At 42.6% G+C, this 20646-nt stretch overlaps 1 protein-coding gene across 1 annotated transcript; it reads right to left on the reverse strand.

The window, feature by feature from the left end:
• Window positions 1–490: 490 nt before the first annotated feature.
• Window positions 491–20468, reverse strand: prpf8 (pre-mRNA processing factor 8). The gene is made up of 43 exons (XM_030066649.1): window positions 20309–20468; window positions 19646–19766; window positions 19328–19496; window positions 18993–19157; window positions 18575–18793; window positions 18208–18420; window positions 17848–17973; window positions 17265–17370; window positions 16695–16885; window positions 16452–16571; window positions 16133–16322; window positions 15677–15796; window positions 14726–14860; window positions 14395–14524; window positions 14059–14255; window positions 13354–13560; window positions 12881–13044; window positions 12643–12769; window positions 12201–12393; window positions 11791–11978; window positions 10807–11045; window positions 10515–10661; window positions 10182–10392; window positions 9811–9927; window positions 9438–9685; window positions 9136–9315; window positions 8379–8514; window positions 8047–8216; window positions 7725–7854; window positions 7439–7585; window positions 6904–7064; window positions 6513–6704; window positions 5487–5724; window positions 5165–5293; window positions 4824–4937; window positions 4505–4678; window positions 3986–4179; window positions 3537–3776; window positions 2948–3089; window positions 2701–2841; window positions 2399–2538; window positions 1569–1771; window positions 491–1139 (listed from the first exon to the last, which is right to left on the reverse strand). The coding sequence occupies exons 2-43, from the start codon at window positions 19752–19754 to the stop codon at window positions 985–987; spliced, it is 7017 nt and encodes a 2338-aa protein (XP_029922509.1). The 5' UTR covers window positions 19755–19766; window positions 20309–20468; the 3' UTR covers window positions 491–984.
• Between the last annotated feature and the right edge of the window lie 178 nt (window positions 20469–20646).

The following is a 20646-nucleotide window of genomic DNA, read 5'->3' on the forward strand; positions in this document are numbered from 1 at the left end:
TTTTCTGACCAATGTAATACGAGTACAGCAACCCGCATAAAACTCTCCTGCCAGGTCGTGCATAGTCTAATGCAAGCAACAGAGCGTGTCAATTGAATTTCCTTTGTGGTGCAAAGCTAAATGATAATCCGGAATATACTATATACTGTCCATTACACCATGTTAAGTGACCATAACAAAGGTATTTGTTATATACAGAAATGATCAAATCTCATCTCGTGATATCTGCATGAAGGTGCTGCAAAACAAAAACAGGGGTGCTGCTGGGTAACAGGGCGGGTAGTGAGATGGTCCTCAGCTGGAGGACCTGGGCTCAAGAGCCCTTATCAGCAAGCATCCACTCTGGTAAAGAGCCCATGAGCAAGTCACTGGATGCCTGCATACTCGAGGTGCTGTTAAACAGCAGCACTCTCACCAGATCATATCATTGCACTTTTTCTTGCAAAAAGGACAGCAACAACGCAGGCGATTACATTACCACAATACCAACATTTATAAAACTGGTGATCTTTATTTAAACCCAAGCTACAATGTCACACAATGTACAGTACAACACAGTAATAGGGAATTAACTGGGATATAAAAAGGACTTTCACTTACAATTTCATCTCTAAAGGATAAGGGCCATAACATTTTACCCTTTTGAAAACAAATTCAATAATGTGTACTGAACACTACACACAAATGCACATGTTTTAATGCGCCTGATGCCACAAAAATCAAAATACTGCACTTTCATGCAGAGGCTTTTCTGAGACAATGGAAGGAAGAGAGTGGGAATTGCTGGAACAAACAAAATAACATTTGTAAAAAAGATCTGAAACATCACAGAGTTCTTAAAGGTTGTGAGCCTTTACTTAAAAACTTCCAACATCAATCATAATAGAGTCTGCGCATTAGAAATATTACAAGGTCTGTACTGGATCGGCTCTCCATGATTCAGGCAGAGCTATCTACAAAATGCCAAAAGACCAGTGTCCACTTTCAGGCGTACATGTCCTCGCGGTCAGCGTTGTAGATTTCACCCTCCTGCAGCGAGGCAAAGTTGAGGAAGTGTGAGGGTCGGTGGACCTCATGGTAGAACTCCTTCGGGTTGGACAGCTGCAGGTCGTACTTCATGTTGGGGTCATGGCGTACACCTGTAGGCAAAAACAGTTTATTACATGTTCACGTAAACTATTTTACTTTGCTTAAGATACCTGCAGACATAAACAAGAGCAAGCAATCATGAAACTTCACATTTCTCAGCATTGCTGTTATATTATCATGTTCATAAAGCCATTTACAGTTCCATATGCAGTGGAGGTCGAGTTTGAGGATGCGAGGCAGAATTACATAAAGTAAAATCAATACAATTGACTTTATCATCAGTGGGAGTGGAAGCATGAAAATCAATGTGTGACACAAATAACTCAGAAATGACAATGGCATTACCGAGGATAAGAGGGATAATACAGGCATACCTCTCATTGCATTGCTGAGGAAAATCAAAACAAACCCTGGCTTAATTTTGAAGCACTATCATTTATGATTGATCTTAGTAAGAGAAATAAAAAGCAGCTACTGACCCATGAAGTTATAGTTCCAGGAGACCTGGCCAGGCACCATGAAGAAGCCCAGGAAGCGGTCAGAGAGCAGCATCTGCACCCTCTCATAGTGGGATGGTAGGTAGCCTTTAGGGTTGTTGCCCTTGTCTGTGTTCTGCCGGCCCCACTCATAGCCACTGGGTGTCAATTTGTAAGCTGTGAGCGTGCAGGACCCCGGAGTGAAGCTGGAAAACAGTGGTAACACGCTTTGAGTACCATTAAACTCTATTAGTACCATGAGCAGATTATGTTTTAAAGTGAAATGCATGCTTGTGTTTTTTCCTGCAACAAAAAACCTTTACAGTATCAATTTAAAGCGGTGTTGTCACATGCACTTCAATACTAATAAAAGCGCCATTATAACCTAATTGAGAAACTATGGTAAAGTCCAGGTTCTCCATTTTGCAGTTCTCCATTTTGAAAGCTGTTCATTCTATCTTATCAATTACTTTGTGTGCAATTCACAAACCTCATAATTATTGTATTTTCAATAAGTTGCCACATTTTTGTGATTGCTTTTTGCTGTAATATCACTAGACTTAAAAAAAGCATTGTGCATGAGTAGAACAACCTGTACCCATGTCACATAGCTGCACACACCAGGTCTAACACTAAATAGCCAAAAGCTCTACTTCTGGATAGCCAAATGTTGACTTATGTTCACTGTGGATGTGTGCATGGCAATAGAGCAAGTACAAAGCTAATGTAGCACTTCACTGATAATGCTAAACTACATCAGCATCAGTAAAATGTTTCTTTCTCACACAAACAAGAAAAAGACTTAGGTGGATGTATGCTGACAAGAACCCCACCTGCAAGTGATGATGATGGTCTTCTCTCCGTCCCAGGCAGGGTTGTCAGCCATGATCTTGGCGTGGGTGGTGACATCCTGGGGGGACAGCTGGGGCGACTCGTTGGGCTGAGTGTGGATCCAGCCAAGGGGCTCCATCTCCTAGTTTGGGAAGAGGACGAGGAGATTAATCTTTTTGGGAAACAAAAAGCTGTTCCCGAGTTGTGTATGGTTTGTTTTGAAAAGTTGTAATTGTCTGAGCGAGAGTAACCAGTAGCAGCCATGACAAATAACGCATGCATGATCTCAAATTGTGTGTCTTACTTTAAGGTACTCATGTCCTGGCAGCTGGTTGGGCAGGTGGACAGTCTGGTGTGTACCCCACTGTGGCACCATAACGATACAGCGGATCTCCTTCACCTGGGGGTTGTCTGGGGGACTGGTGCCATACAGGTAGCCTGCAATCTGTAACAACACAGGAAAACATTATCTACAGAGGAACTTATAGTTTTTTGGCCACAGACTTCAATATTTTTCTCTGAAATGCACTACCAAAAGCTACCAAATATACCTGTGCTCGCAAATCTGAGATACAGATGAACTTCTTGAGAACATTTTTGGGCAGGATGTAAGTGTAGCCCGTCTCCTTGATGTCATCAGATGACACATAGATGTGGTTGGTTCTCAGATGGAGGTTGGCAGCAGATATGGCCCTGGTGGACAGAGGAGTAAGAACAAGCAACTATCACTGTGACAGTATAGAAAATACAAAAACAAAATACAGTGTTTAGTTGTCCATTAACTACAAAATGCAATTAAGTTTTCTGTTTATCTGTCACAAGCTGCAATCTTGACTATATTACTCTAGCACTGTCACTGCAGTACAGCAGTTCAATGTATCAACCCCACACTTAAGCAGCTCCTGCTTTGAAGTTATTACAGCATGAAAGACCACCCAAGTATATCTAGGTGAAATTGTTTTACAACGCAATATAAAGTTTTCAGTGTCAAAAGAGACGAACTGGGTATATGTATGATTTTTGTGATGTTATTCATTTTGTCTTATCAAAGGTTGGACAACACTTGGATCAATTCATATTGTTTTAAGATATGCTACAGAGACAAATTTTGACTTCAAATTACAAATTATATCAGCATACCTGACTCTCCATTCAGTCTTGGAGGAGAAGGTCTGCGTCTCGTAGTTGGAGGTGGTGGAGGTGATGATCTCGTCACCATGCTTGTTGACAGTGCGTGTCTGTGTGGCAGTGAGCTGCGACTGCTCTTTGGTCTGCTTCTCAATCTCAGCAATTTGCTGGCGCTGCTGTGATGGAGCTGAGATCTCCATGCCCAGGATGATGTCACGGATCTCTGATTGGGTCAGTGAGGCCACGTTCACACTGGAGAGAGACAAAGGAGGGGTAACTGGAGAGTTGTCTAAAGTCTAGATTTATTCAGTAATGCCAGGGAGTACCAGCATTTATGCTTATTACAATGTCAATGGTGAGCTGGAATACTACATTCCAGATGAATTTACAATATGGCTATACTGACATCTATATGAACTTCATATTGTGCCTTAAATATTAAGCCCAGGGTTAGTACTCACTTGTTCTTTTTGCCATAGTCAGCCAGAATCAGATCCTTGAGTTGCACCTCCACCTTTATCCACTCCTCGTCAGTGAGGGTGGGCCAAATGTGGTGGGGCTCAGTGATGGTTGTCTTGTCAGGTTTCAGTATCACCTTGGCGCGGTCATTGTTGACATGCAGCGCTCGGAGGATCAGGATGAGACGGGAGAAGGCCTACAGAGCAGACAACCAAACACAAACTAGTTACATGGGGAGATAAGTCAAGATGTTTCATTGAAGCAAAGTGAATTATAAAGGGTTTAACAGAAGATATTTAATATACTTGACAACTAAACGGAAGGTTAAAATTTGTAATGCTGTTTATATGGATACATAAGCACGGATACTTGGTAACAGTTGTGAATGTGTTAAAGCTAACTGCCGTAGAAATCAAATGCACTCAAAAAATTAATTTTCCTCAAGACTCATTACAGTGAGTTGTAAATTAAAACATCTATGTAATCCTGGTATAAGTAAGCCTAACAGGAGTGTGACTCACTGTGTAAGAGGAAATTGTCTTGAGCCAGTCATCATAGAGGTTGAAAAGAACCATCTGGGGTTCAGTAGCTTTCAGGATGAGGTCTCCAAACTTCTCCACCTTCAGACAGGCCTGGAAAGGCAGCTGCAACTCTGAACCCTTGATCACAATGTTGGGGAAGTCCAGCAAGTGGACCTGCATCGGGAGAAGGACAAAGAGGAAGACAATACGTGCCATTAAGAACTGAGAAAAAAAAAAAACTCTGACCATCACAAATCTCACCAAGATGATCATCAATACTTGTCACTAACATAGAACAATTTAAATCAGTAAGTCTCACCTCAAGAGGGTCCAGCATGCCCTTCCTGGTTACAATGATCTGTTTGGGCTGCTCTTCAACAGGGAGGGAGCGGATCAGGGCAGCCACTTCTTCAGCTGTCTTCCATTTGGCCAGCTACATAAATAAAGCAAGAATGAAGCAGTGCACTTGGGGCCACAGACAGGCACTTAAGACTTTTAGACTTACTCACTACCTACAATATCCTGTCTATGAGTGTTTTTTCCCCCAACAGAAATATCATTTACTCCAAAAATTCACCATAGTCAATATTGAGGACAAAATCGGAATCAGAATAAACCGTGATAGTTACACTGGTCACCAGTTTTAAAGCAAGGCTGTACCTGTCCCAGACGTTTCTGTCCAGCCCATACAGAGGTGTGAATGATTTTGAGGAAGAGCTGGCCAGTCCTGGGGTTGAAGATGAAAATAGCCCCATTGATGGGCTTGGTGGTCAAGTTACCCTCAAAGGTCTAAAGAGAGGAATAAAGAACACATGTGACTAAATTCAAAGGAGAGGTGTGTTTGCATTCTTCAGCAAAAGGCAAAGATTCCAGCATAAATCAAGCAACAATAATAAGCTAGCATTCCAAAAAAAATAGTTCACTGTGTAAGCAGAACAGTATTTCTCTGAATAACTGGGTTACACTGGTCGCCCCCTCTCACCTTGTGGATAGTGACTCTGTACACATTGGTGTCATCCACGAACCAGATGATCTGGTTGGAGAAGAGTTCACCGTAGTTCTGTGAGGACAGGTAGGGCTCAGTGGGCTCTGAGGAGTACAGCTGCAGACCTTTGCGGATGCGCTCCCTGAGCACATACAGGGCAGGATTGGCCTTCATGATCTTGGCCATGGCCTGCTGGATCAGGGGCTTGGCTCCAGGGAACCAGTTACCATAGGCGCTGCCACCAGAGAGGAAAAGTATTTAACGTTAAAACACTATATTGTGGTTGTTGGAACACTTATTTTTGTGATTTTTTTTTTAAATTAACCCCACAGTGGCAGCAGAGCACGTATCTGCTGCCACTGTGGGCTGAACACAAGTTGAAGGACATCTCCCTAGTCACTTTGCCCTCTCTGTTTTTTGCCTTGACTGATTAGACTTTTGACTGGCAAGTCAAGTTCAAATTAGGGTACAAGCAAAAAGTATTTAGAGTAACTTTTCTCACTTCAAGAAGGCTGGTGTTAGTCACTAGAGCATATTGTAACGCTCATGTAAAACATTTTAGAGAACCAGTGTGAAAACCTGAGAAGATACCGCACAGTATACTTGCTGACCTTAGCAAGTAGTTGCCAAGAACTGCTTGATGTCAAATATAACAATTTTACTGTCATCTTTCTGGTTTATTTTAACCTCCACTAATACAACGTGAATTAAAATCAGGGAGCACACCACCACTTAGATTCATCCAACCAACAAATCAATTTCTGAAAGCATGTATGTGAATCAACTATAACCTCCCATTAACCTTTTTTCTGTTTGGACCTGACCTAGTGCTTACAAGTGTGCTGCTAAACAGTATTTAATTCATGTGCTGCTTTGCAAACCTGCAGCCTCCATAAAAGGTGATCCACTGTCTTCAAGGATTGATTTTCTAACAAGCACATTGGACACAAACAAACTTTTTCTGCATAACCTGTAGATGTCCGTTATAACTGCTCATGTATCCATGCTTGCAATGGGACTAACCTGTGGAGGTTGTAAGCCAGGTCAATGGCAATGAGCACCCCTGTGGGGGACGGGTAGATACTCATGTTGTCAGTGGTGTAGTCCAGGAACTTGGCCCTGGCGTAACGCTCGATGTCATGAGAGTCGTAGTCACCCCAGCGCAGCTGGATGTCAATCCAGTACTTCTGTGTGGTAGTGCTGTCCATCACATCCCTGCAGGTAGAGGACCACATTTAAATTGAGAGAATATACATTTTTTTATGTTCTCATGGCAGTCAGATGACATTTGCATAACGCCTAGCTGTAGATTATGAGGTTCTGAGATAGTGACAATCTGAGTTTCAACTGGACACTCCAGTATTTTCCAAGTAATGATGTACTGCATGTGTAAAGTTAGCTCCTGAACACATACTTGGAGTCAGCAAGCAGTGAGGGTCTTGAAACGTTCCACTTGTACGATGCGAAAAGGAGGATGTCTGCACAGGAGGAGTTCATCTTGTATGACTTCCTGGGGTGAATGGTCTCCTTCTGCACTGTCTCAATCTCCAGAGCATCCAGCTCCTGGTCAAACACCTGAACACAAAAACAGCAGCGTTAGTCACAATGGCTTGATTGATTTTATAAGAGTGGACTTCACTTTGGTTTGGCTGATTGCTAGTTTATCAACATAGGAATTTTGCTATTCAAATACCCTTAATCCCCCCCAAAAAACAGGCAATTTATCTAACAAATCTCACTGAAAACTGGCACTTAATTTTAATTACATTAAGGACATTTAAGTTGATCCTGTCTCCTTCAGGTTTAAATGTGATATACTGTCCAAGTTAAGTTATAAATCAGAATCAGAAATATTTTATTGATCTTCAAGGGGAAACTGGGTAATTGTCAACAAGGACATTTGTGCTATATATTCTTACGCTGTGTGAAAACAGTCAAAAAACACCCACCTGGCACAGATCCATGACGATGCTCTCATGGATCTTCTGCCACAAGTGAGCTCTAAAGATCTGAATGAGGGAGATCTTCAGTGTGGGGATTTTGCCATGCATGAAAATGCCTGTCAAATCAAGCTGCACCTGAAAACCGACGTACACCTAGGGATGGAAAAAGAGGTGGAAAACTGTTAGTGAAAAATTGTATGGACCAATGATTTTTTTTATTTTCAGGCAAAGGCAAATCAATAAACAAATCTGAAATTTGAATAAACAAACAGTTGCAACTACTAATACTAACATTGGCTCTGTTGATGGTGGGTGACCACCAAAGTGTGAAACGACGGTTGGGGATCTGGTTTAGACCCGACCTCTGGGCATTGGTCAGCTTCTTCCATTTCATGGACTCCTCAAAGCCACTGGCCTTCTCCCTGAGGCACACAAAGACATAAGAAATGGTGTTATACTGGGGAGACTTAAATATGAAACAACACGGTTAGTTGAGTAACTCTCTACCCTCTCTTCTTTGAACAGCAACAGGTTGTTAGAAGAGGCTAGCCCAGCAATAATCAAATTCTGCTGCTAATTTCAAAGGTGCATTTGTAGCATGAAAGTGCTCTCACCAGAAGAGACCCTCCCAGGTGGGGAAATAAGTGCCTTTGAAGAGTGTGTGTTCCAGGATGCCCTCCACACCGCCAAGGGCCTGGATCATATCAGTGCGGTAGTTGTTCAGGTTCCACAGCTTGCCATCGTGCCTCTGGTGGGTCCACCAGAACGGGTTCTGTTTCAGCACCTGCGCTCACAATCAATAAAGAGATGTTATGAAATGGTGGCATGTTTGTGGCACTACTGTAGCTCAATTTGTGAAAGATACTAAATTAAAGCTGCTAAAGATTTGTATACACATAATTTCATTTCAAGCCAACTCAACAATGCAGATGTGTCTCCATCGTACCTGGTACTGTTTGAAATCTGTCCTGACTCTCCAGCCCTTGTCGTAGGCCAGTGTGTGTCTGTCCTTCTGGAAGAGGGTGTTGATTCGGGGGATGCCTCTGTCCCATGAGTCCTCCAAGTCCTCCAGGGTTAAACGCCTGGGACACAGAAAACAGATTGCTATTTACCTTGCCTAGCATTGGCTTTTAGTACTGCTAAGTGCACAAAGACAAGATATAGGGAATGATTCTCTATAACACGAATATAACTAATCTTTAAACATGGCTCCTAGATGGCAAATGACTGCATCTTACAAAGGGAAAACACGCATAACACCACATCCACCTTGTGGCACACAAAATCCAACCACAAAATATCAAGTCCATAAAGACTATGAAGGTTCCAGAACATAAATTTCTGCATCCATTTAAAAAAAAAAAAAAGAAAAAAAAGTCTACATTAACCATACAATCAGCAATTTAGTGGGAAAAAAAAAAAAAAAAAAAAAAAAACAGTCCAAAACAATTGCCCATAATTTTGATAGAACATATTCACACAACAATCAATGAGCAATTTTACTGGTTTTGTATAGATATGGTTATGCGTTTTTAGTGCCTTTGTCATCTTTTAATATATGGCTTAATGCAGTATACAGCATACATACAGCAGCTTCTATGAAACCTACATTTTCGAGACAATGTTGAAGACAATGAGTGGTTTGTGGTGCTCACAAATCTAATGCACAAGGTGCTAATCTGCATCCAAGTTTAAGGATGTACCTGTTCTGGGCAATGGCCTCCTGCCTCTTGAGGGCATACTCAGCCCACACCCTCTGGGAGTCAATGAACTCACTCTCCCATGGCTGAATGTAGCGATACAGGTTAGGAATCAACTGGTCCTCTTCATGGCTCATTCCCGACCGGAAGTGAGTGATGCCCACATCTGTCTGCTTGGACCACCTGGTGTGGAAGCAAAAGACCTAATGAAAGGCTGCCCAATTTGCTGAACTGCCACAGATAAATGAATATAACATCAGCAGTTGTTAGATATAAAGTCAGCCACTATCTCCATGCTGTCTTACCGCAGGTCGGACTGTGGGATAAGCACGTGACCCATGGACAGCATGCCGAGACCACCCAACTCCTTAGGAGTGTAGAAGACTACAGGGGGGAAACGGCTGGGCATTTTGGAGTTGAGGCCAATCTTGATACGCGTCTGGATCTTGTTCTCACACTTGACCAGCAGGTCCAGGAGCTCCTGGGTGTTGACCACTGCCTCACGGAAGTACGTCATCAGGCCAATCAGAGCCGTGTTCCATTTGTTCACAATCTGGAGGGGCAGAGAGGGAATTATGACTTACTCTGACAACAAAATTAGTATCCTATTACTTTTCAGTTTTATTCAGCTAGGAAGGACGACTCCAATTTTTTTAAAGGATGAGATTGCTTGCTGACCTTGGTGAATGTTGTGGATCCAGAGGCCATCAGGATCTGACGCACTCTGTTGTGGAAACGCTGCATTGACTCATCATCCACACGCAGGAAACACTGCGCCGTCCTCTCTTTGGTAACCTACATACAGAAACACAAAGTAAGGACTCGAATAAACAGAAGTGTGACTAAGACCATCTTAACAAAGAAAAAATATATTGTACAAAGTTCCAGGTGTATATGATGTGACAGTTTTGTGTTCCAAAAACTGGGATGCACATTTTATATCATATAAAACATATGAGTATCGGGCTGTCCAAGTAAGTCTTAGAGCACTAATTTTAGGCTATCCAATTCTGATTTATTTGTTGATTGTTTTGGTTTGGGCTCCTCACCTCGTTCTGCAGGTTCCAAACACCGTCCTTGTGGGTGAACTCCTCATAGCTGGTGCGGCACTTGGGCAGGATGCGGCACTCAAAGCCACACATGTTGAAGAGCAGGTTGGGGTTGTCCTTGCTGTAGACTGACACAAAGCTGTTCTCCCACTGGACTGTGGTCACTGACCGAGGCAGACGGTTCTTGATGTCCCAGAATACTGCGCGACCACTGGGAGGGTTGGGGGAGACACCAACATGTTATTACACACTGGTTATTACTATTCACCAAATTCACTTAAAAAAAAGAAAGAAAGAAAAAAAAAAAAAAACATAGCTTGGAGGTGAACTCACAGGTTGACGTCGTGCTTCATCAGTCTCATGCGGGCATCACGGGGCCAGCACTTCTTGTTGTTGTAGCCCACTATGTTCTCATTGTTAGGATCTGGGTGCTCAGTGAGGTACCTCTGAATGAGGTCCCTGGCTTCATCAGCTGAGAACCTGGACCCAAGAAAACAACATTATTTACACTTGGAATGTGTAAGATTTTAGACATGCTCAATTTTCAGATAATAGGCTGAAAATAATAAATTAAAAAACCTTTTGTAAAACTCTTGTCTGTCAGAACTTTTGATGACTATCTCACCTGAAGAAGATGTGGATGCGGTCGATATAGCGGCAGTAGAGGCGGATTGGGTGGGCGGTCTCCGTCACCGTGTCCTGGAAACTGAGAAAGTCATTGGGCATTTGGGGCGGTCCAGCCATCTCACTGGCACGGTGCAGGCCCAGAACCAGCAGGTCCATCACCAGGCCATAGTACTGCACGATGAACGAGGCAAACTGCAGCCCCCGGATGATGCCATAGGAGTTGGTGTGGTTCATGTCCTGGGTGGGAGGAAACAAAAAACATTTAGACCAAATAGCCAACTGCAAGACAAGTTTTCTAATAGAGGGATATGAATAGAGCATAGTGTTAGAGACAGCCCCATAACAGAGTACATAATCTTAATTCGCACTATATCCAATCAAAGCAAGGAGGCACCAATAACACTTTTTCAGACTGAGAAAGAATACTCTCTCTCACCTTTGGGTACTTGATGATACTAAGTACCAAATTACTCACTTGAAATATGTCTACAGTACTAACATCTTCATCTCAAATGTTTTGGCTTTGGTTTAGGCTTTGAAAGTACAATAAGCTGCTTACATTTTGTGTTAGCAAGTTTGTCACATCTTACTAGCTTGCTGATGTTGCACAGTCAACATGTTTTTCTTTTCCGATCAACTTAACAGAAAACGGATTGCAACACTGCAATGTACATATTAGTGTTTCGTTCATTCAGCGGCATAACGTAGTGATATTGACAACGTTGGTATCAGTTTGAGTATCAGAGCAGAGCATGTAAGTATAGTAACCTAAATCAAAAGAGTAGGTTTTGCATGAGTTCGCATTAATAAGATAATCAGCTAAATGACCAAAATATAGACCTGAACTTACCCAAGTGCTAAACCAATAAAACATTCCCACTGGAGAACTGGAAGGGTGCCACTGACTGTTTATTGGCCAGTTTGGTAGAATTACCTACAAGGACTTTTGTATGGAGACATGAGAATATAAACATGTGCTTACTTTGTAGTTGATGACGACGTTGTTCTTGGCCGTCATGTAATCAGCAATGTTGTGATCCACGATGAGACGCAGCAGCCTGTTCAGCAGTGTCAGGTCAATCTTTTCATACATCTTCTCATAGCGGGACTCCAGCATGACGTTGCACTCACCCTCTGTAGTCTCCCACACATCCTGCAAGTTGTTGATGCCTGGAGAGCATAAAGGAAAAAAAAAAAAACATTCAGATAATGCTTGACAGTTGTTCCATTGCCAATTATTCCCTGAAGACTTGGCAAGATTATCAAAAGTGGCTTTATCACTTCAACTTAACAAAAATGTCAAGCAACTGCAGTGCCCTTACGCTTATGTCACAGCTATCAAAAAACAAACAAGGTTATTTTTTTCAGGAGAAGTCAAAGAGGAGCCCTGACCTTGGCACCACTTGTAGACCAAAAGTGGCGGTGGCTCAGTGTCAGCAGGTTTGATCCAGGGTGGAAAGAGGCGTCTCTTGTCTGCCTCATACCACAGGTACTGGTCCAGGTAAGCATCAGTGATCTTCTCCAGAGGTTCCACATCGTACACTGGCACAAGGTGGCTATACAGGTCCATGAACTCAATACCCACCTGGAAAAGGGAAAAGGTAGTGTTCAGGCTGAGATGGATGGGAGTGGGTGTGAGGAACATGTTGAGGTGGTGACATTGAAAGCATCTCTTAGAAATTCAATGCTACAACCTTTAAGTCTGTATCTAGTATTTGTGTATTGTTAATTTTTAACTATAAACATTAATTTCACCCAATTTATAGACCAAATCTTAAAATGCAATACAGCACCCCTGCTGTGACCTAAGTTGTGTTGTAGATGCTGGTCTGACCTCTTTGAAGGCTCTCTGTGTGAGCAGGTGACGTTTGATCCTGGACAGGGCCTCGTGGGGGTTGTCATATGCCTGTTCTATCAGACCAAGCTCTTCCCTCTGAGACTGGTTCAGACGCGATTTCACACTGGTGACACAACACAGACCCAAATTAGATAATACAGAAATTATCTGAATCTGGCAATACATCTGTTGACTAGTACTCTCTAATAAGTTCGTCATATCAGCTGTGCGTTACCTGTATGCCTCCTTGAGCCTCTCCAAAGCCAGGATGAGCAGTTTGGTGTCATGTTTGTAGGACAGCGGGGGGAAGGGGATGGGTGAGAAGCGCCGGCTCTCCAGCCAGTGCACTGTGGTGGTGTAGATGGCTACCGCTTCTTCAGCTGTGATGTACGGACCATCCTGTGGGCAAAACAATCATACATAACATTAAATGTGTGTGATGTCCTTGGACAACAGCAGCAGTGATGACAGGATGCACTGTTAATAGTTTTTATTCATGGGCAACAAACAAAAAGAACTGAAATCTAATCCACTTTCACATTTCTTTATATCTGTTAAATGGGGGAAAAGATACAATTTTCACTACTGTGATCAATGCGCTATAATAAAAATAGTTGCATGCAATAAGTCACTCAAATACAACATTCTGTTCGGTGGAGGAGACCTTGCAGGACGTCATTCATATTTGTTATTCTGCATGTGTGTTACCTTCAAGTAATTATGCTGTCTCTCCTGCTCAGCTTTCAGGTAAAGACGTGTCAGTCTCCCCAGGTTCTTCTTGCACACTGTTTTGTCCACAGTGGCTCCGCGGCGGATTCGCTCACGGTTGTAGTGGGCTGTGTTTGTCCACCAGTCAGCTTTGGCCTTCACATAGCGCAGGATCATGTTCTCAATGGGAGTGGGCAGGCCTGGCACCTGAGACACAGAAAAAGTTAAAGAATCAGAGCTGTTCATATATCCATATTTGGTGAAACACTCAGCCTTATATGCCATAACTATTTTGAGATATTTATTTCAGGAATAACTTTTTCATGATTTCATGTTATTTTTTCCCCGCACTAGGCACTTACTATAACATGACAATGTCACCCAATTTCCCCTTGGGATCAATAAAGTATTTCTGATTCTGATTCCATTGTGTAAATTAAGTGACAGAGTTTGTCTGAATTCCTCACTGAAACCAATGCATATGGCGAACTATAAAATACCTTGGGCCCAGTGCCTAGATTACTTAATTATTTTTAGAACGGCAGTTTTCTTTAGTGGTGAAAACAACTCCAGCCCATCCTGAATTCAAACAGAATAGCACTGAAAAGGTTTCAGTGATTGATTTCTGTTTTTCTGGAATCTAACAGAGCACTTTCCACTTTAAGGAGTTAGTCGTAGTCAAAGCGAGCTCTGCACTGAGCTGACCTTCCAGGGGATGTTGGCCTTCCAGCACCTCCAGGACTCGCTGAGATGCTGCAGAATGGTCCTGGCCTTGTTCTGTTTGATTCCCTCGGGCATCATGTCCAAGATGTCATGCATCACTGCAGCACGCAGTTCCAGGTCAAAGTGAGACTCCACACGCTGTTTGGTCACTGTTTTGGCCACGCCCTTTGAGTGACGCCCTGTTGAGGGAAGACAGACAAAGTTGCAGCTGACAATGGCATACTTCATGCCAAAGTAAACCTCTAAAATATGCATTGTGTGTATTTTCTGAAGCATATAATACATCCTGTGCACACCAGAAAAAAGGTGTGTGCATACCTTCAAACTGCCTGGCCAGCAGGTTACCCAGCCACCTCTCCAAAAGTGGGGTGATGCCCCTCATGAAGAACAGCCAAACTCTCCAGCCAGGAGCCCAGAAGCCACAACCTGGACCTTTGCCCACAGGACCCTGAGCAAACACACCAAAAAGAGCGTCATGAGGCCAGCAGGGAAAAAAACAGCAATTTCTTCAGTTGTCAAATGATCAAGCCAGTATCAAGTTGTGACAATATTTTTCATGCAAAGATAACAAATCATTTCCATTAACAGCAAAACACCACTTGGATAGGCTTAACTGCTGTTAGACCAATTAAACTGCGTGTGTACTTACGGTATTGAAGCGGTAGTAGATGAGATGCTTGAGGTCTTTGCACATGCGGATTTGTCTCATCAGCTTGTACTTGTAGCGATACATGCCTGTGAGCTGACCCACATGAGCAAAGATGTACTGCAGCCCATCCGCCAACTGCGACAGAGAGGGAAAATTTTAGGATTAGTTATGTCTAAACTGTGCGGTAGGATAACAAACTGAACACAAAACATAATCAAACCACTAACAAAGCCTCACCACTGAAAACTGAGAATTGAACATTTTTTCCCCCAATTCTCAAGTTGATAGAACCAAAGACAAACTGTTTGATGGAAATACTCCTTTTTTTGGTTAAACATAAACACTGAAATAGAGCACACCTTATTTCTACTTTAACAGCTGTAACTCTTCTGACCTACCAATCTTGCAGAAAGCACAGCAATGAGTGAAGTGCAAACAATTACCTACAACATACAAAACAATTTGGATAACAGACCTATTTATTGATTTATGACAAATGTTCTGTACCCAGGGTTTCCCCCAGTGTTTTATAGGTGTCTTTTTCCTGAAGACACAAGTGTCAACCATCCCACTCGGCTTCATGCCTAAACAACATCTTTAAATCACTTAATATTGAAGGAAAGCCTTCTTGCCGTATACTAGCCTAACAGCGTGTAGTATCACATTGATGTCAAATTTCTTAACTGTTATGCAAAATTTACACAGGGTGGCAGGTCTGTTTCTACCATCAGTCAAACACTGTTTGAACTGCTCAAGAGATGCTCAACATTTCAGTATTTATATAATGTTAAATGAGTCACTTAACACTATCAGACCACACTCCACTGTGTCCGGCAGGGCTGTTTGTGGGGTCACTACATTTGCAGAAACTGTACAATCAGTGGGAACAGGAATGATGCTGGCGAGTATAGCTGAGCAGATGGGACCTTGAAATTTGCCCTCATTGCTGACCTGGAATGCGTCCACATTTCCCAGCCTGTACTGCACATGACTGTCCACCACCAGCTTGCTGAGACGCAGCACTTCTCTGCACAGATGGAAGGCATTGCCAAATCTCGACTTCTTACGCTCCTGGAGAATGCAAACAAAAAGGCAAAGTTAGGCCCAAACTGGCTGCAACAGTTCTGTGTACCAGAACCTACATTAGAGAGTAAAACCATTCAGAAATTAAAGGTATATGCTTCATGTTTTGTTTTTGGAGAAATCACATAACAGCTGAAACTGGGCCTTCAAATATTTTCTTTTCACTTAAATTAAAAACCATGCAAAATGGAGTAATAATGAATGCTTGAGGGGTCACATGCGTGTATTGAGGCTTTTGTGTGTAATATGTCAAATATGTGAACAATTAAAGTGATATGGGAACCCCTTTAAAGCTCATATAGATCTGCAGGCTGCAGCCTGTACCTTGGTGGTCAGTGTCTTGACAGGCTTCAGGTTGAAGTTGTAGTCCAGATGCAGGTAGTTGAGGTTCTTGCGGTGGATGAGCAGATTGAGCATGTTGTAGCCCTGTCGACACACCTGCAGGCCCACCTCCACCCAGTCAAGTTTGGTGGACTGGAAGAACTTGGTGGCCTTGAAGGAGCGGAATAGGTACCTGGAAGCCGATAGAGGGAAAATCTTTACAAAACATCGAGCTGAAGCCAAAAATTGCTTCAGTCAAAAAAATAAGACAATACAAACTGAGAGCCAAGCTTTTCAATAGAGTGTGTTTCGAGATGCTCACCTCTTCTTCTGGGCTTTGGGTGGCCTGTGTTTGAGAGCATTGAGCACATAGTACTTGAGCAGTTTCTGGTATGACACACGCACTTTCACGGGTTGGCCAGCTGGACAGTGTTCACGGTACCTGTAAAATGACAAAAGCATTTCCCACTAATTTTTACAAATATTTTTCAATTTATTTTTCCTCAATCACAAATTCATGTCACACTTGGTGGTCCAACATGTTGGTGCCGTGCAGTTTGCTAACCAGTTCTTGATGAGGGGGATGTCAATGGCACGCCTTGTCCGGCCAGACCGCAAGTTGAAGGGTCTTGGCGCCCACAGCAGGGCAATGCCATTGGCGGTGTTGTCTGTGTAGAGTGGTGTGTCCTTGAGGAAAGGCTCCACATATTCAGGCAGTTCAAACTCCTCATCATCATCAGGCAGGGGCTCTTGACTCTGAACAAGTGCAGGAGATAGCCAAGAACGAGTAAGGGGACTTTGACTTTAAATAAACAAGCTCAAAACAAACAAACAAACAAAAAAACATGGGAATCTCATACTTCACTTGAGGTTTTACATCATTTCATATTCAGCTCCAACTAATGAAATATTTTAAAGATGGTATCTGAATGGTCTACGTCCAACTGTGACTGCAGCCAGAGATTAATACAAACAACCATTCATTTTATTATTCCTCCAGTTCTTACGCACAGGCAAGCAGACCAATGCATGTGCGCCTTTGTAAGAGGATTTTCATTTACGATTTGATGTGAGAGCATTTTATTAATCTTTTACCTCTATCAAAAACAGACGGGAAACTATCGACCCGGCTTACCTTGACAGAGTGCCTGTGGGAGATCGGGTTGATCAGGGGGTCAAAGTAGAACGCCGGCAGATCTGGATCCTCTGTCTTGATAAAGACCACGTTGGGTGTATGGTACCTGCAGAGAGAAAACAGTCACGGCTTAACTCAATCCTGTAGTTAACGTGCAAGACCTCAGTCAATTAAGACAGTCATAACAATGTATTTCATCCAAGCTGCAACTCAATTACTTTGCTTACAAGTTTGTAACTTGTGTTCCAAAGGTTTTTGCTTTGCTCTATGGTAAACTACAATGTTAAATATTTAGTTATAATACCCGGTTTTGATCTGAGTTTTCACAAAGTTTGACTCTTAGTACAAAGAAGATGCAACAGCAATTTGTTTCTTTACATTTTGTTATTTCACTGCATTGTGTACTGGTGTTGTCATTAAAAATTTTCAAGCAGATTAACTTTGGAATCCAACTATTTTTTCCAAGATTCTTAAGTTTCAAGTAAGAAAACATTTGCACATGATAAATTAGCACTGATTCTGTTAAAGTGCCATTTTTGGGAAGTCGTTGATCAATTTCTTCATTCACTTCTAGTGGACTGACCAGGTGAGGTGGACGTGGTGCGGCAGGTTGTTGTACAAGTAGGGGAAGGCGATTTTGTACTCTGTCCTGATGGGCTGTCGGATGATGATTTTGTTGATGTCATTAAATTCATTCCAGTCTTCATCCCTATGGGAGAGTGAGAGAGGGGTGAGGTAAGACAAAGATATATATAAATAAATTAAAGACTATAGCTTAGATGGTTTAAGCTTAATCTGTGTTCAAATACAAAAAATACACATCTTTTTTTAAATGCCAGAAAAAATTTTACTTCCCCAAGATTTATAAGCATGCAAGTGGTGTGTCATCATGATAATAATAAGTCTTCAGCTCTTTTAATTGTGAATGGAAGGAGGTCCTTACTGGAGGTTGATATCTCTGACCAGTGGCTCAAACTTGGGTCCCCCAGGAATGGCCATATTCAGGGCCTTGGAAGTGAAGAAGGCCTTGAGGTCAAACAGATAGAAGTAATTGTGATCCACCAGGTCAGTTAGCAGCTGGTTGGCCAGGCGGTAGAGTGTGGACATCATGGGTAGGGTGAACTGCCAGCGGCGGTAGGTGGTGCCATTCACATACCTAATAAACAAAAACAGCACAATCATGTTGAGATACAACATGTCAGAAAACATGATTCACTGTTAGATTTAGCCAAATTTGGGACCGCTGCTTGCATAATAACAGGGTAAATTTTGATCTCTCAGAATAATATGAGAATGAAAAAAGGATTTACTTGGTTGCGTCTTTGAGGGGCTGGTGCTCATAGAACCAGTCCACAACTGAGGCGTCCTCCTCAGGGTCCAACTCCATCTGGATGGCCTCAAGGGGTTCAACATCCAGGATGTTGTCAGCATAGTCCAGTGGCGGCTCCTCATCATCAAATGGTGGGAAGCGCATGCGTTTAAAGTGCCGGCGGTCACGCTTCTCACGACGCATCATGATCCACATGGCACTGGGTGGGGGGAAGAGGGATAAAGTCGATCAGTAAGAGCTGTGAAAATGTTGCTCCAAGGTTTGGGATTTAACTTATTTTAATGTATTTAAGCAAATTTCAGTAAAATCAATTACATGTAGAAATTCTACATTAGCACAAATTATGCTAATATACAATTCTCAAATTTACAAGTGCAAAATATTTAAATTGTCCGTACCCCCACTGGGCAATGTAGACAGGCTCTATGACCCAGGGAATTTCATTGACAAAAGAAATGGCTCCAGTGATGTGGTAAAGCACAGGAACATCTCTGATCTGTTCCCAGGGCATGGGCATGTTCTCCAGAAGCTTCAGCACTGCATGAGGCATGTACTTGAGGGCACTTCAACACAAAAGCAAGAAAAAAGGGGAGATACAAGATTAGCTATTGGAGTGTTACTGGTGCATTCATTTGAAAAGGATTTTTGTCTATGTATTGACATGAAAATGTAGGTGTAATTCTTAAGATAGTGACAGTGACAGATATTTATTATACATGTAACAAGAACTTACCCAAGGTAGACCCTCTTATCATGGCGAAACTTCCTATTGGTCATGTCCCCATGGTCTCTGATGATCTTACGGACATGTTCAGGTGGCATGTCCTCCTTCTGAGCATCAACAAAGCCAAACTTCCTCTTCTCAGAGTAGCGCTTTGCTTGCAGTTGCTGCCATTTCCTTGCTATAATAAATTTAAAATTGTAATGCACAACAAACGGAAATATTATCATCTATGCATATAGTGATGGTCTTATCCTTTACGACAGGAAAAATACCTGCTTAAATGTGTATTACAAGTGGGGACACAACAGTGAGTAAAACCTAACATACCTTTCTCTTGCAGCTTTTCCTCCGACATGAAGTCTGGCACCGGGGCAGGAGGGGGTATGCCGGGCGGCATCCCTCCGGGGACCCCTCTGTAGGGAAACGCAGCTGCCATAGCGCCTCACAACTAAAACAGAGAAATCAAACAGATTACAATACACACACTAGCTTGTGTACATTGTGTACATTCAGCGCAACACATTCGTGTTGTCGATACCCTAACGTTAGTGTTGCAAACGAAAAAAAAAAACTCACATAACGATGGCTGCCGTCAAAATAAGTTTGAAAAAGGTCACTTAAGCGATATTTCTAAAGTTTACTTCCTCGCTTTGTAGCGTGCACGGCTATGAGTCACACAACGATTGAGCTAACGTTAGCTAACTAACAACAATATGGCTCCGACAAACGAAACACATCGCAGCGCAATGCTTTCCGATAAAGTTAGCAAATATAACTCAACAATAAGGCGTTCATGGAATGTTTACAAAACGGCTAGCAGGATAATAAAACATTCCATTGCACTTTTGAATGTTTTTTAAACACAGGTCTCCTGGTGGCGTAAAGGCCAAGCGTGAATGAATGTGCTAAGCTAAAGCTAACATTAGCATAGCGGTTAACTAACTCACAAACGTTACACTTGCCTAACGTTAGTTTAAAAAACACGCTCACCTCCACTCCCGAGGCAGTCGCCTAACGTCGAAGATAGTTGTGTGCGAAACCAAGTTAACTTAACTATAGCATTTCTCTCTCAAGGCTGAAGAGACTTTTCCCTGCTTTACAGCCTTGTGTTGAACTCTTTCCCCGCAAAATGCAGCACGGCACGCACAGACAACGACGGCGAACACACGATGCGAGCAGGTCTATGAAATTCACAAACGTCGACTACGCTATCGCCCAGTCTCCCTTGCTACGAAAAGAGCGGTAGCCACGTCGAAAAAAAATTGCGCAAACGTATCAAACGCGCAAACCTCAAATACCCGGATGAAAGAACGGGAAGTTTGCGTTCA

Source organism: Myripristis murdjan, chromosome 13, assembly GCF_902150065.1.
Source record: "Myripristis murdjan chromosome 13, fMyrMur1.1, whole genome shotgun sequence".
NCBI lineage: Eukaryota > Metazoa > Chordata > Actinopteri > Holocentriformes > Holocentridae > Myripristis > Myripristis murdjan.

Bases quoted from the DNA above. Each gene is read 5' to 3' on its own strand.
- prpf8 (XM_030066649.1), bottom strand. From the start codon at position 19,754: ATGGCAGCTGCGTTTCCCTACAGAGGGGTCCCCGGAGGGATGCCGCCC. The intron at 9,928-10,181 runs GTGAGGAGCCCA...TTCTGTATGTAG, and splicing joins TTTGGAACCTGCAGAACGAG to GTTACCAAAGAGAGGACGGC. The intron at 9,686-9,810 runs GTCAGCAAGCAA...CTGCCCCTCCAG, and splicing joins GATCCACAACATTCACCAAG to ATTGTGAACAAATGGAACAC.